Consider the following 17,056-nt stretch of genomic DNA (forward strand, 5'->3'; position numbering starts at 1 on the left):
CCTAAAAATATAAGCCAGCAGCTGCCCAGAATTGCTGCATCCATTAGATGCGACAGTTCCAGGACTTTACCCTGCTCATCCCAATTGCCCTGGTGCGGTGGCAATCTGTGTAATAAGTAGTTACTGGCAGTCCATAGTTGCCACTACATCCTAGCTTAGTGATGACAGGCGGCTATGAGACACCCCTCATCACTAATCTGTAAGTGAAAGTAAATAAAGGATTTTTCGGTGTTTGTGTTTATTTGAAATGAAATTTAAAAAAAAAAAAAAAAAAAGTCACCCTCTTTATTAACCACCCCTCCAGGTCCGACGTAATCCATACGACCTCCCATGAAACTTCCAGCACTGCTAAATCTGACACTCACAGCGAGTGCCATAGAACAAGAGTGCTCGCTGTGAGCTCCACGCAGCAACTGAAGTGAGTCACTATCAGCGGTGACGTCACTCAGGTTAGCCACGGCCAGAGCTGGAGTCCTCCACCTGTGACAGTAACGCGATCAGCGGTGACGTCACACAGGTGATTTCCAGTCACAGCAGGAGTCCTTCACCTGTGACCTCAAATCAGGCCGTAACAGACAGAGCCACGAGATGAGCCTGAACCTCTGACGTCACAACTGCGGGCCCGGCACTACTGCCCGAGTTCATTCCCATTGCGATACTCTGTCTCTGCTGTCAGCGGGCAGTCATGCTCTATGGTGCTCACTGTGACAGGACAGGGCTGTAGCAGAGCTGAATTGCCGTGGGACCTCCTGTGGATTACTTTGGATCTGCATGGTTTGTTGGGGTTAATAAAGTGGTGAAAGAGGGTGTTTTTTGTATTTTATTCCAAATAAAGGATTTTGGGGGTGTGTTTATCTACTTTCACTTACAAATTATGATGGGGGCGGGATCTTAGACGACTGCCATCACTAATCTAGGGCTTAGTAGCAGCTATGGGCTGCCATTATCTCCTTATTACCCTGATTGCCACCGCACCATGGCAACAGGAAGAGCTGGGTCCAGCGCCAGAATTGGTGCATCTTATGGATGCACCACTACTGGGGAGGCTGTGGGCTTCTACTGTTAGGCCCGAAAGGGTCAAATAACGATGGGCCTTCCCACCCTAATAATATTAGCCCCCAGTTGTCCACTGCACCTTGGCTGGTTTTAGAAAAATAAATCAAATAAGAGAAAATAAATAAAATGTGTGGGATCCCCTCTATTTTTCATAAAAAGCCAAAAGGTACAGCAGACAGCTGAGAGTTACAGCCTGCAGCTGCTGTTTCTGTGCTAGATATGAAAATGGAGAACCCACTTTTTGTAAAGAAAGAAAAAAAAAAGGCCAAACGCACTGAAAAGCGTTTTTACCGCGGTTTTTTTTTTGTCAAATGCAGGGTTTACAGTTGTCAAGTCTGCATTTTTTTGTCAAATCAAGAACGCAGCATGCGGACATATCCTCGGGCCAGTAGTGCAATGACTTGCAAGATATCCTGAGCCATTATCAATGGAGTTTTGCCTGGTCCTCAAAAAAAAAAATCACAGTACAGTATTCAAAAAGCATAAAATTATTATAATATAAAACCTGTACCTGCCCCTCCCCCCATTTTTCACAAAAAAAAAGTTTCCCCACCCCCACAATAGATGAACACATTTCATAATCATGCCCAACCACGACTCACAATACAATACACATCGGTTTATAAGGGAGTGTTGTCCATTCGTTGATAATTTGCACATATTCATGGCTACGATGCCCAAGAAACCCAGTATATCTCTTTATTCTTGGACCAATAACGTTGGTTCTTTCCATTTCTTCCTTCTTATAGTACTACATGGTCTATATTCCCCACACACAGTCAAGGCTGCGCCCAAATAACAATGGGACTACTCCGTGTTGTCTGCGGTAGTCCGCTGTAGTGCTATGTGCACAGTAACGACAAAGCACAGGCAGACACCTCGGCTGACCCTGCACCCTCCCTGCCCAACTCACCATCCCCTATCACATAGCGCTTCTCCTCATAGGGCGTCCCGGTGTGTTCCAGCAGCAGGCGGATTGGATGGCCGAGCTGCAGGTACAAGGGGATAATAAAGGTCAGGAGTGTTGGCGACTTCCTAGCCCGGGCCAGCAGCCATTACTTGTAGTGCAGCGCTCACCCCGCGTAAGTCCCAGTAGCCGAGAATCATCATCTTCTCCGTAATGTCCGTCACCTGCGCCGCACAGTAAACTCTGACCCTCCTCACAGATCCCGGAGATAATTCAGTTGTGCACGTGACTCGTAGCTGTGCTTTCGGCCAATCACGTTGAAGATCGCCACACTCCCCTGTAACCTTCCTGACAGGAGGGGAGTGGAAAGTTTTGGCGCTAAACCGCAGCTGGGCGTGTGCCGTGTGGTAAAAGTTCGTTGTCATATGGCGGCACAGTGCGGGACGGGAGAGCTATGGGGCTAGTACACATGACACTGGTTATGCGTCTCTTTTTTTTTTTTCTTTCACTCCCTCTTGCAAAATTCATGTGTGTGCGGGTAAAGTGATAGGATTAAACGAGCCCCCTTTACAGTGACGTAACTAGAGTTTGATGGGCCCCTGTGCAAAGTGTAGACCACATATGTACCGCCTCGGCGCACGGCTGGCTGCCAAGCCGCTCGGATCCGTGCTCGACGGTGGGTGGCTTGAGCTCCTCCCGGACCCGGGGGTCACGTCGCTCTGAAAGGGAGTTGGCGCTACTGTAGGGATTTCAGTGGGGAAGGTTCACGGCCGAGGCCGCGGAGTTTAAAAGTGTAAGTTCGTGACGCCACCCACGGGTTGTGGTGAATGTGGACACCACCGCTGCCGTTAACTAGGCTCCCGGGGACGATGTTATGCAGCCTGGTGTTGACCCCTCCGTGGGCAGGGGGTGATGAGCCCGGTGGTTGTGAGGTGCGGGCAAGATGGTGTGGTGCGGTGCACGGCCCGAGGGTACTGTTGTACTCACTATGACAAGATACACCGGAGTCTCTGGTAAACCAAAAGGGATGGTGGTCGGTGCCCGCAGCCGTCTGCGCTTTGCCCCTTTCTCAGGTTGGTGGTTCCCGCCTTTCTCCTGCACCTCTGTGGTAGAACTTGACTGCCTATGCTTCAGCAACAGTAGACTGCTCCCCGACTTGATGTGTGTCGGGGAACCCGTTTGCCCGCAGGCGCTGGCCCGTGGGATCTCTCTGCCTGTGCGGTGGCTTTCTATCCCCCTCGGTGGGCTGTTGCCGTCTTTCAGGTCTTGGGACGGGAAAGGACCTAAGGTCCAGACCTCAATCAGTGAATTCGACGTGGTCCAGTGGCTTCTGGACATCGTTCTGGGTCCAAGTACCCCTCCTGGTGCTCCGGTTTCCAGTTGGCTCCCTGGTTCGGTACCGGCGGGCCACTACCCTGTCCCGGTCCCTTACGGTTCCACCAGCCGTCTTCCCGGCTCCCGCAGGCAGCAACCACCGTCTGCCTCCTTGCCACGGTACCAGGGCTACGACCCCGGCACCGGTCAGTGTTGTCGCTGCAGACCTGACGCCACAGGCCTGCTGCACTTGAACTCCACTGTACTCCACTGTGCTGACTGACTAACTGTTTGTGTCCTGTCTCAGGCCCTCTGGACTCCTTGGTGGGCATGGCCAACCGCCTGGCTCCGCCCCCTGGTGTGACCATTGAACACTGCGAGAGGTGACGGGTTTTGTAGGTTGGCTGCTGTCACCTTATTAGGGGCTGGTGTTTGTGCAGGGGGTCTACCTGTGACTATCTGGCTAATCCAGGGCGTCACACATACACCAACACTCAGGGTACGGGATAATGACTTGGGGTATGGGATAATGACGCCGACACTCAGGGTACAGGATAATGACGCTGACACTTGGCTCTTTCCCTCAGCACCCATGTTTCCCATGATTTGAAATCCCTCCTATCAGCACCCAGCTTTCCTATGTTTTGATATCCATCTTGTCCTCAGCACCCAGCTTCTCCATGCTCTGATATATATCTTTTCCCTCAGCACCCAGGTTTCCCATACCACTCTGCCCCCCGTCACACTCTGTCACACTCTGCCCTCCCCCTCTGTCACACTCTGCCCTCCCCCTCTGTCACACTCTGCCCTCCCCCTCTGTCACACTCTGCCCTCCCCCTCTGTCACACTCTGCCCTCCCCCTCTGTCACACTCTGCCCTCCCCCGCTGTCACACTCTGCCCTCCCTCGCTGTCACACTCTGCCCTTCCCCCGCTGTCACATTCTGCCCTTCCCCCGCTGTCACACTGCCTCCCTCTCTGTCACATTTTGCCTCCCCCGCTGTCACACTCTGCCCCCCCGCTGTCACACTCTGCCCCCCGCTGTCACACTCTGCCCCCCCGCTGTCACACTCTGCCCCCCCGCTGTCACACTCTGCCCCCCCGCTGTCACACTCTGCCCTCCCCCGCTGTCACACTCTGCCCTCCCCCGCTGTCACACTCTGCCCTCCCCTGCTGTCACACTGTGCCCTCCCCTGCTGTCACACTGTGCCCTCCCCCGCTGTCACACTCTGCCCTCCCCCGCTGTCACACTCTGCCCTCCCCCGCTGTCACACTCTGCCCTCCCCTGCTGTCACACTCTGCCCCTTCCCCGCTGTCACACTCTGCCCCCCCCCGCTGTCACACTCTGCCCCCCCCCGCTGTCACACTCTGCCCCCCCCGCTGTCACATTCTGCCCTTCCCCCGCTGTCACATTCTGCCCTTCCCCCGCTGTCACACTCTGCCCCTCCTGCTGTCACACTCTGCCCCTCCTGCTGTCACACTCTGCCCCTCCCGCTGTCACACTCTGCCCCTCCCGCTGTCACACTCTGCCCCCCCGCTGTCACTCTGCCCCCCCGCTGTCACTCTGCCCCCCCGCTGTCACTCTGCCCCCCCGCTGTCACACTCTGCCCCCCCGCTGTCACACTCTGCCCCCCCGCTGTCACACTCTGCCCCCCCGCTGTCACACTCTGCCCTTCCCCCGCTGTCACACTCTGCCCCCCCGCTGTCACACTCTGCCCCCCCCGCTGTCACACTCTGCCCCCCCCGCTGTCACACTCTGCCCCCCCCGCTGTCACACTCTGCCCCCCCGCTGTCACACTCCGCCCCCCGGTGTCACTCTGACCCCCTGCGTCACACTCTGACCCCCCGTGTCACATTCTGCCCTTCCCCCGCTGTCACACTCTGCCCCCCCGCTGTCACACTCTGCCCCCCCGCTGTCACACTCTGCCCCCCCCGCTGTCACACTCTGCCCCCCGCTGTCACACTCTGCCCCCCCGCTGTCACACTCTGCCCCCCCGCTGTCACACTCTGCCCCCCCGCTGTCACACTCTGCCCCCCCGCTGTCACACTCTGCCCCCCCGCTGTCACACTCTGCCCCCCCGCTGTCACACTCCGCCCCCCGGTGTCACTCTGACCACCTGCGTCACACTCCGACCCCCCGCGTCACACTCTGCCCCCCTCTCTGTCACAGCCTGCCCCCCGTCACACCCTGCACACCTCTGTCACACTCTGCCCCATCACACTTTACCCCCCTCTGTCACACTCTGCCCCTCCTCATATCCTTCTGTTCCCTCATTACCTATCATGTGCCCTCATCTTCTACAGCTTCTCCTTTATCTTCTGGCTCCTCTCACACGGGTCACATGGGCATGACGTCATCGCAGATCCTGCACATCTAGCAGGTATTTTCTTCCGTTTGGGCCTGGGGAGCATATTAGAGCTTCCCTGCCTCTTCAGCGCGCTCATATTTTAAATCCCCTCTGCCATCTACCTTTAAAAAAAAAAAAATGCTGAATTTTCTAGTTGGCGTGCAAAGGGGATTGGGGTTTTAAAACAAAACAAAAAACTGGTGTCTTAACATGGCCCTGGCTGGCAGTAGCTCTGGGTGGGCCCCTCTAGGTCATGGGCCCGGGGCAACCGCCCACCTCTGCCCCCCCAGTAGCTACGCTTCTGGTCCTCACCTCTCCTTGTTTCCCTTCTGCTTCGGTCAGGGTGTCCTCCCTTCCCACACTTTGCAGTCTCAGCACAGCAGTTGCACAGTAGTGACGTCACCACTCTCTGCTTTGCTGAGACGTCAAGCGCAGGCACGGGGTGAATGAAGAGGGATGGAGCGGAGCGCTCCATCCTTTATCATTGCTGAGTGCAATGATGGGAGAGGGGGGCTTCTCTGACTCTCCGGACAGATAGCGGCCGCGTGGTCTGCCACTGAATAGCGCAGCTCCCCTCTCGCTGAGAGGAGCCGGCTGCTTCTCTGCCGGGCTGGAGCTGGGCCCCTAACCCTGCCAAGCCCGGTCGCGATGGTGACCACCGTCATTACGCCTCTGCCCCCTTATATTATTAGGTTAGCTGTGCACAGTGGCCCCTATTCATAAATGAGACCCCTCTTATATTATGAGGTTAGCTGCGCAGTGACCCCCACTCATAAATGAGACCCCTCTTATATTATTAGGTTAGTTGCGCTCAGTGACCCATACTCATAAATCAGACCCCCTTATATTATTAGGTTAGCTGTGCACAGTGATTCCTATTCATAAATGAGACTCCTCTTATATTATTAGGTTAGCTGCACACAGTGACCCCTACTCATAAATGAGACCCCCTTATATTATTAGGTTAGCTACGCACACTGACAACTAATCATAAATGAGACACCCTTATATTATTAGGTTAACTGCACACTGGCCCATATTCATCAATGCAATTTCATACACTGCTTTTAAAAGTCATAAAATTTCTGCAAATTGCGCAAATGTTTTGTGACTTGGTCTTTTAACGGCAGCTTTGCCAAAATGAGCTGAGCTGGAGGGAGACGCCACAACTTGTTTAATACATGACTAGCTGTGGCATTCCAGAACTCTTCCCCAGTCTATGATTGGAGTTAAAAAATATACTTCGTTTTCGCTGTAAAGAATGCTTCAGGAAGTGAAATTCTTCCAAAACTTGAAAATTGCTTCGGTAAACAATTCAGGAAAAGAACAAAATTACCCAAAAAGAGAGCATTTCCAGGAGGAGTTTCTGGTTGAAAAACCTGTTTTTTACATGTTGTTTTGCAAGTTTTTTTCTGCGCCAAAAAGCAGTGCGTTTTTGCAGCATTTTACTTGCACTTTTGAATGTGTGAAAAGCACTGGAAAAACTCTGAAGCAAAGGCTCAAAATATATGCAGGTCAAAAAAAACTGCATGTGCATGAGATTTCTCATTCTTTATGCTGGTATTGTAAAACACTACATTTATGTACTAAATGTGCTATAAAATGCTGCATAAAGCCACATGTGAACGCACACTAATGGTAAGTTCATACGCTGCAGATCTGCTGGAAAAACGCACAAAAAACAGTGCGTTTTTGTGCCATGCTTTTATTGATGAAGTCAATGGGTGAAAGGGCTAAAAAATGCAGGAAACAACACACCAACAATTGACATCCTCCAGTTTATTTTCTGCACCAAATCTGCAAGTGAAAGATAAGCAACAAGCGCCAAATGCTGCCCCATGGTATAATATTGGTCTGATAGCTATCTGATAAAACATCAATTAGCCCTCATCCATGTTATACGCTCGGGCTAAGTTCCCACAATAAGTATTTGGTACCTTTTTGATGTTGCAGATTTTCTGCAGCTTTTCTACCCTACTAACTAAAGGTTACTTGTGGGGTTTTTTTTTACATTGCTGGAATTGTATGTTAGATATCAAAATATTTTAATTCCACACCATCTAGAGCAGTCATGGCGAACCTTTCACTGGCCGAGTGCCCAAACTGTAGCCCTAAACCCAATTTTTTTCCGAAGTGCCAACCAATCCTATTATTTAAACAATTGATTTTAACCTTACCTCTGCAGTTTTCTCTTCTCTTCAGCAGAGGGCATCACACTCATGCATGCTTACCACACATTGAAGCTGAGCCACTGCCCTTTCCAGACACAGCAGTTGGATTGATCTTTCTGGAAAAAATTGCAGCATATTAGACAGACAGAGATTTTAGCATGAAATGCAATCAGATTTCACCCTGTAATCCACATCTATGGTTCAAAGTCTGAACATCTTGAAATCCCATAAAGACGTACGAGTTGCTACCCTCCTCTTTCATTGTGTAGTTATGTCCCCCTTCCTAAGCCACTTCCTGGTAAACATGTTCCCCATCCTGATATATATTTCCTACATTCTGGTATATTTGTCTCCATCATGGCCCCATCATGGTAAATGTACCCCATCCCAGCTTATTCCCCATCCTGGTAAATATTCCTCATCCTGGTAAATGTTCCTCATCCTGGTAAATGTTCCTCATCCTGGTAAATGTTCCCCCATCCTGGTAAATGTTCCCCCATCCTGGTAAATGTTCCCCCATCCTGGTAAATGTTCCTCCATCCTGGTAAATGTTCCTCCATCCTGGTAAATGTTCCTCCATCCTGGTAAATTTTCCCCCATCCTGGTAAATGTTCCCCATCCAGGTAAATGTACCCCCATCCAGGTAAAAATCCCCCTCCCTAACATGTTCCCCCATCCTGGTAAATGTCACCCTTCCTGGCATGTTCCCCATCTCAACACGTTCCCCCATCCTGGTAAATATTCCCCATCCTGACATGTTCCCCCATCCTGGTAAATGTACCCCATCTTGACATGTTCCCCATCCTGGTACATGTACCCCATCCCAACATGTTCCACCATCCTGGTAAATGTTCCCATTCCTGGTAAATGTATCGTATCCTGGCATGTTTTCCCCATCCAGTCATGCATGTTTTCCCCATCCTGGCATGTATGTTTCTCCATGCTGGCATGTTTGTTTGCCCATGCTGGCATGTATGTTTTCCCCATCGTGGCATGCATGTTTTCCCCACCCTGACATGTTTGTTTCCCCCATCCTGCCATGCATGTTTCCCCCATCCTGCCATGCATGTTTCCCCCACCCTGCCATGCATGTTTCCCCCACCCTGCCATGCATGTTTCCCCCACCCTGCCATGCATGTTTCCCCCACCCTGCCATGCATGTTTCCCCCATCCTGCCATGCATGTTTTCCCCATCCTGGCATGTTTTCCCCATCCTGGCATGCATGTTTTCCCCATCCTGGCATGCATGTTTTCCCCATCCTGGCATGCATGTTTTCCCCACCCTGGCATTTTTGTTTCCCCATCCTTGGATGCATGTTTTCCCCATCCTGGGATGCATGTTTCCCCCATCCTGCCATGCATGTTTCCCCCATCCTGGGATGCATCTTTTCTCCATCCTTGGATGCATATTTTCCCCATACTGGCATGCTTGTTTTCCCCATCCTTGGATGCATGTTTTCCCCATCCTGGCATGCATGTTTCCCCCATCCTGGCATGCATGTTTCCCCCATCCTGGCATGCATGTTTCCCCCATCCTGGCATGCATGTTTTCCCCATCCTGGCATGCATGTTTCCCCCATCCTGGCATGCATGTTTCCCCCATCCTGGCATGCATGTTTTCCCCATCCTGACATGCATGTTTTCCCCATCCTGACATGCATGTTTTCCCCATCCTGACATGCATGTTTTCCCCATTCTTGGATGCATGTTTCCTCCATCCTGGCATGCTTGTTTTCCCCATACTGGCATGCTTGTTTTCCCAATGCTGGCATGTATGTTTCTCCATGCTGGCATGTATGTCTCCCCTGTGCTGGCACTGTCTCCTCTCACCTTGACACAGCCGCACACAAGTTAAAAAAAAAACAACACACAACTCACCTTCCAGCATCCGCTCCACCACTGCACGCCGCTGGGTCCTCAGTTCCCGCGCGGCCAGAAGACGTCTCCTAGGCAACAGACCTGCGGCCTAGGAGAGGAGGAGTGTCAGAGCGAGAAGAAATGTCCCTCCGCTCCAACACAACTTTGAACTGCCGGCGCATCCACACCAGCAGTGCAAAGCGGCAGGATCAGGCGACAGCGCGTGTGCTGGCAGAAAGAGCTCTGCGTGCCCCGGGTGGCACGCGTGCCATAGGTTCGCCATCACTGTTCTAGAGTTTTGGTTTTTTTTTGCAGTGATTCAGGGCGAGTCTTTGCTCACTTCCTTTTATGAAGCTGACATTATTGTGTTATTAGAGGGAACCTGTCAGGTGCAGTATGCACCCAGAATCACGAGCAGTTCTGTGTGCATATTGCTAATCCCTGCCTAACCATCCCTGTATCTAGTAGCATACATATAGAGATCTTTAGAAAAGTGTTTCTAAAGATCCTTTATAACATGCTAATGAGGCCAGCAACTAGTTACAAGGGCATTAGTTCCCTTGGCTAATCAGCCCCCTTAGCATGTGTGTCGCCCCTGCGGTAACCAGGTGTCATAAAAATAAGGTAACAAGGTAACAGCTCGGGTCCTACATGACTGCCAGTCAGTAAACACACACTAGCACACCAGGACATATACACTTACAACCAGGGTGGGAGACCCCCCTTAACCCCTTCACCCCCGGCCACTAAAACACCCTAATGACCGGGCCATTTTTTGCAATTCTGACCAGTGTCACTTTGTCAGGTTATAACTCTGGAACGCTTCAACGGATCCTGGCGATTCTGAGATTGTTTTTTCGTGACATATTGTACTTCATGTCAGTGGTAAATTTAGGCCGATATTTTTTGCGTTTATTTGTGAAAATTTAGGAAATTTGGCGAAAATTTTGAAAATTTCGCAATTTTCAAACTTTGAAAATTTATGCCCATAAATCTGAGAGATATGTCACACAAAATAGTTACTAAATAACATTTCCCACTTGTCAACTTTACACCAGCGCAATTTTCGAAACAAATTTTTTTTCCGTTAGGAAGTTAGAAGGCGTCAAAGGTCATCAGCAAATTCTCATTTTTCCAACAAAATTTACAAAATAATTTTTTTTAGGGACCACATCACATTTGAGGTGACTTTGAGAGGCCTAGGTGACAGAAAATACCCAAAAGTGACCCCATTCTAAAAACTACACCCCTCACACTGCTCAAAACCACATCCAATAAGTTTATTAACCCTTTAGGTGCTTCACAGGAACCAAAGCAATGTGGAAGGAAAAAATGAAAATTTTACTTTTTAACACAAAAATGTTACTTTAGCCATAAAATTTTCATTTTTACAAGGGAGAAAAGAGAAAGTACACCATACAATTTATAGTGCATGTTCTCCTGAGTACGCTGATACCCCATATGTGGTAAAAATCAATTGTTTGGGTGCACGGCAGAGCTCGGAAGGGAAGGAGCGCCATTTGAATTTTTGAACGCAAAATTAGCTGCACTCATTATTTATTTATTTTCACAAGGGTATCAGGAAAAATGCATCATAAAATGTATCGTGCATTTTCTCCTGAGTACGCAGATACCCCATATGTGGTGGTAATCAAATGTTTGGGCACACAGCAGGACTCGGAAGGCAAGGAGCGCCATTTGAATTTTTGAGTGCAAAATTAGCTGCACCTGTTAGCGGACGCCATGTCGGGTTTGAAGACCCCCTGAGGTGCCTAAGCAATGGAGCTCCCCTACAAGTGACCCCATTTTGGAAACTAGAGCCCTCAAATAATTGTTCTAGATGTTTGGTGAGCACTTTGAACACCTGGGGGCTTCACAGAAGTTTATAGCGTTGAGCCGTGAAAAGAAAAAATTTTTTTTTTACAACAAAACGGTTGCTTCAACTAGGTAGCTTTTTTTTTCACAAGGGTAACAGGAAAAAATGCACCATAAAATGTATTGTGCATTTTCTCCTGAATACGCAGATACCTCATATGTGGTGGAAATCAAATCTTTGGACACACGGCAGTGCTCGGAAGGCAAGGAGCGCCATTTGAATTTTTGAGTGCAAAATTAGCTGCACTCATTAGCGGACGCCATGTGGGGTATGAAGACCCCCTGAGGTGCCTAAACAGTGGAGCTCCCCCACAAGTGACACCATTTTGGAAACTAGAGCCCTCAAATAATTTTTCTAGATGTTTGGTGAGCACTTTGAACACCTGGGGGCTTCACAGAAGTTTATAGCGTTGAGCCGTGAAAAGAAAAAAAATTTTTTTTACCACAAAACGGTTGCTTTAACTAGGTAGCTTTTTTTTTCACAAGGCTATCAGGAAAAAATGCACCATAAAATGTATTGTGCATTTTCTCCTGAGTACGCAGATACCTCATATGTGGTGGAAAGTAATTGTTTGGGCGCATGGCGGGGCTCAGAAGAGAAGGAGCGCCATTTGACAGCAAAATTGGTTGGAATCATTAGCGGACGCCATGTCATGTTTGGAGACCCCCTATGGTGCCTAAACAGTGGAGATCCCCCACAAGTGACACCATTTTGGAAACTAGAGCCCTCAAATAATTTTTCTAGATGTTTGGTGAGCACTTTGAACACCTGGGGGCTTCACAGAAGTTTATAGCGTTGAGCCGTGAAAAGAAAAATTTTTTTTTTTACCACAAAACGGTTGCTTCAACTAGGTAGCTTTTTTTTTCACAAGGGTAACAGGAAAAAATGCACCATAAAACATATTGTGCAATTTCTCCTGAGTACGTAGATACCTCACATGTGGTGGAAAGTAATTGTTTGAGCGCATGGCAGGGCTCAGAAGAGAACGAACGCCATTTGAATTTTCAAACGCACAGACGCAGTGCACTGATCGGCCGCTGCAGGACGCACGGTCGGATGCGATAAAAAAAAGCGTCGGGGATACGTAAAAAAAAGAGTCACGCCAAAAATTGACCATGGATGCAGATACGTTATGTGCATCCCTGATCAGCGCTTGGCGGGATGCACGGACGGATGCGATACAAAAAGCGTCGCAAATACGGAAAAAAGTCACGCCAAAAATTGAGCAGGGATGCCGATCCGTTATCTGCATCCCTAATCAGCGCTCGGCGGGACGCACGGACGGATGTGATACAAAAAGCGTCGTGAATACGGAAAAAAGTCACGCCAAAAACTGACCACGGATGCAGATCCGTTATCTGCATCCCTGATCAGCGCTCGGCGGGACGCACGGATGGATGTGATACAAAAAGCGTCGTGAATACGGAAAAAAGTCACGCCAAAAACTGACCACGGATGCAGATCCGTTATCTGCATCCCTGATCAGCGCTCGGCGGGACGCACGGACGGATGCGATACAAAAAGCGTCGTGAATACGGAAAAAAGTCACGCCAAAAACTGACCATGGATGCCGATCCGTTATGTGCATCCCTGATCAGCGCTTGGCGGGACGCACGGACGGATGCGATACAAAAAGCGTCGGGGATACGGAAAAAAAAGTCACGCCAAAAATTGAGCAGGGATGCCGATCCGTTATCTGCATCCCTGATCAGCGCTTGGCGGGACGCACGGACGGATGTGATACAAAAAGCGTCGGGGATACGGAAAAAAAAGTCACGCCAAAAATTGAGCAGGGATGCCGATCCGTTATCTGCATCCCTGATCAGCGCTTGGCGGGACGCACGGACGGATGAGGTGTAAAAATGGACAGGGGATACGGAAAAAAAAAAAAAAAGTTATACTCACAGTACCCAGAGGACTAGCAGGAGGATCACTGACCAGAAGAGCTGCAGAGGAACAGATGGCAGAGAGATGGACAGCTTTACAGGAGCAGCAGGCAAATCAGCAGAATGCCCAGGAAGGACCCAGCGATGGACGCAGATGTGATCAGGCCGGTGAAGACAGGTAAGAGGACGTCGGGGGAGAGCAGAGGGGGAGAGGGGGGGCTGAGAGCAGAGGGGGGGTTGAGAGCAGAGGGGGAGGGGGGAGAGCAGAGGGGGAGACCGGAGAGGGAGCTGCAGAAGCAGAATAGAGATAATGGAGGAGGCAGTCAGATCGCGGGGGGAGCAGATCGGGATGGGGGGGGGGGTTGGGGGTTGGGGGGAGCAGATCGCGGGGGGGGGCACGGCAGGGGCTATCACGGCAGCGCGCAGGGGCACCACGGGAGCGCGCAGGGGCACCACGGGAGCGCGCACGGCTGCAAAGTGAGCACAGTACTCACGTGCAGCTGCAGCAGCAGCGGTGACCCCAACTACGGCGGCGGCAGCAGCAGCGGTGGCGTGGTACTACAAGTACCAGCCACTGCACGCTGCAGGCATGTTGGGGGAGGGCTCGCAGGCCAGCACAGGCCTGGGGAGGGCGGCCACCGGCAGATCAGACCGCCCCACTGCACACGGATTGGAGCGATTGCGCGTCATAGCACGATCGCTCCAATCAGTGCTGCAGGGGCTGGGGGCGGCATGTTTGAGGTCCACCTATGATATGCTGCAGCAGCTGCGGCATCTCATAGCTGGATCTCACAGGATCGCACTAATTCGGGCATTATTTTTGCCGAAATTAGTGCGATCGATGTGGTTGGCGGTTCAGATTTGAACAGCCAATCACATCGATCGTCGATAGGGGGTGGCGATGCCGCCCCCCCTGGGGTCAAGCAAAGGTCCCCTGCTGTAAGAAACAGCAGGGGACATCATTTGAAAGCCGTTGCTATGGCCACGGCAATCAAATGAAGTTTAGGCAGTAAAATTACGTCCCTGGTCGTTAAGTCACGTTAAAATAGGACGTAATTTTACTGCCCGCGGTCGTGAAGGGGTTAAAGCCAGGTGACAGGGCTGGGCACTGAGCTAACAGGCAGACAACTGGGAAGGGAGGGACCAGATCTGGGGGAGGAGAGAGTGACCTGGGAAGTGTGGCTAGTCACTCAGAGAAAGGAAGTGAAAGAGAAAAGAGTTGTAGAGAGAAGTGTGCGGTAGTAAAAGGAAAGGTGTCAAGGATTCTTGAGACACACTGAAAGTAGCAAAGACTCTGCAAAGACCTGAGTAGAAAGAACAGCCACTCAGAGGAGGAAAGTAGCTGGAGAGCGAGAGAGCAAGCTCCAAGGACAGAGGGATCCTGTAGGGTGGACATCCAGTGCTCACAGTACTTTGCATGCACGGGGTGCAGATCCCAGAACAGACCAGGACTTCAAGCCATCTGTTAACTCTGCCAGGCGGGTGGGTTTCCAGGACTCATCTGCCACCACTAACGTCCGAGGCATCAGCAGCAAAGGGAGGATCGGGACATTTACCCTTAAACAGTCCAAGCTGCCTGCGGCAGGACCCAGACACCAGGAGGACCTTCAAGTGCTCCACGCTAGGGAGGACCCATATACACCAGAGTGCAAAGGTGGAGAGTGGCACCAGGTTGGCAGGCACAGCCATCAGGGACACAGGCACACCTGGAATCCAGTACATCCCCAGGGCGTGAATCCAGTAAGTAAAAACCATCAAACTGCACTCTCTGTCTGGACTGCTTAATTGCGCTGCGCCTCCACGTTAACCCTTCACCTACCCCTGTGGAAAAGCCCTGCTCGCGGAGGGCTCCACCATCCATGTTGCCCCCATCCATCATCCCCAGTGGGAACCCGCAGCGGCGGCCTTTCATCCCTAGCCGCAAACCGCGAGTGACGTAGTCGAACTTTATTATTATTATTTTTCATTTAAAACTGGTCGACGGAGCCCCCGGACCCCAGATCCGGTACCCCTCAAGCCACGGACAGGCCGGATCTGAGCAACCCGGCTGCCCCGGGGAGCGACACATGAAAGCACACCCTTGTGGGGGTGCTAACGTGCTAATGAATGCGCAGCGTCAGAGGCATGGTTGGTCTCACCGCTCTCTGCTGTCACCGTGACCGACACTGGATTTCGGCTCAGTGCGCATGATCAGAAGTCCCAGCCTTTCAATCATGCGTACTATGAAGCCAGATGTACACGTTCTGACTTCAAACTGGTGTAGTGCGCATGATCGGTGACATTCTGATCGGAGTAACTGAGCCAAAAACCAGCAGTGGCAGCAGATGTAATAGCGACCATGCCTCTGATGCTGCACATTCATTAACATGTTGGCTTGCACACAGGGGTGTGCTCACATGTTAAGGGGGCTGACTAGCCAAGGGAACTGTCACAAACCACCGGGGGGGTCACTCAGAAATCCCCCGCGCTGGCTACCAGTACGTCACAATCGGGGGGTAACAAGTGGGGGTCACCCCTCCTTTATACCTCCCGACCGACAGACAGAGCACGTGACGCGCTCTCTAGCGCCCCTCTTATAGTCAGGCCAATTATGGAATTGCCCGACAATAAGCAAGGAGGCCGCTATACTACTTATGCCGATTATTGAAGGGTCCCCGGTGAGAGTAAGGTATATATTCCCCCGACCTCCGCGGGCGGAATATATAAAATCTCCCCGAATCTCACTGGCCTCCCCACAATAATCCTTGGCACAATTCGCTGCCACCAACCGATTTACGGTAACTATTAGCCGAACACACAGACGTGGGATTCAAGATCGAGATAACAGAACAGCCCAAGATTAATTATATAATTTAATCAGCCTAAAGCCACACTAGAACTACAATATATACAATAGGGAATCTACAGAATATACATATGTCAGAGTACAGTTACAATCAAAGCATGGGTTACAAACAGGCATACACAGTTCCAGCAGTTACCTTGTTGCGTCTGGCCACAGGGGGGCGCTGTACCCAGGTTTCTAGGATCCTTCCCACAGATGTTTCCTACACGTGCCCCCAGCGAGAAGAACCCTGGAAAATGGCCGAAGTAGGGTTATCAACCTGGGCAGATCCAGGTCCCCTCCTACCTTAGTGACCTCACAGGGAAGCACTGCCACTCCCCCTGCATGGATCAGAATTATCCAGCAAAGGGGATATTGGCCATAACTTTGCCTGGGAGCGTCGTAGGCGGACGCCAATGCTCTCATTGTGACAGTTATGAATTTAGCTACAGAACGAGGGGACTCATGACCTGTCTGCCAGTTCCCCATTGGCTGATATCACGCCTGGGGCATTTCCCAATGTCCTGCTCCCATAAAAAGGGTGTGCCGGCATCGTCCGCATGCGGAGACACCATTTTTATGGTTGCCATATTTATCGGAAATATGGCTTGCGAGATATGAACCATTTTTTACTGGAGTCGTTCTGTCTGGCTATTTCCATAGCCTTGCTAATGAGATACAACTCTTGTTACAGGGTGACGGCCGGGAGTCATCCTGTGTCCTTTGTTCCCACATCACCTAATTTCCATATCACAGGACATGGCCATGGAGGTGTAACACCTTCACAGATGCTGGACATTGAGAACAAGAAGGGAGGGG

The 17,056-nt window shown here is 50.9% G+C and overlaps 1 protein-coding gene across 1 annotated transcript in view; it reads right to left on the reverse strand.

Annotated features, from left to right (window-relative positions):
- LOC142291306 (glutathione S-transferase Mu 4-like) overlaps positions 1-2,243 on the reverse strand; it is an 80,869-nt gene extending 78,626 nt beyond the window's left edge. The window contains exons 1-2 of the mRNA XM_075335748.1: positions 2,134-2,243; positions 1,970-2,045 (exon numbers count right to left, since the gene is read on the reverse strand). Coding sequence (XP_075191863.1) covers positions 1,970-2,045; positions 2,134-2,166 — 109 coding nt within the window. The 5' untranslated portion in view covers positions 2,167-2,243. The remainder of the gene's footprint in view (positions 1-1,969; positions 2,046-2,133) is intronic.
- Positions 2,244-17,056: the final 14,813 nt, after the last annotated feature.

This window comes from Anomaloglossus baeobatrachus, chromosome 2, assembly GCF_048569485.1.
Source record: "Anomaloglossus baeobatrachus isolate aAnoBae1 chromosome 2, aAnoBae1.hap1, whole genome shotgun sequence".
NCBI lineage: Eukaryota > Metazoa > Chordata > Amphibia > Anura > Aromobatidae > Anomaloglossus > Anomaloglossus baeobatrachus.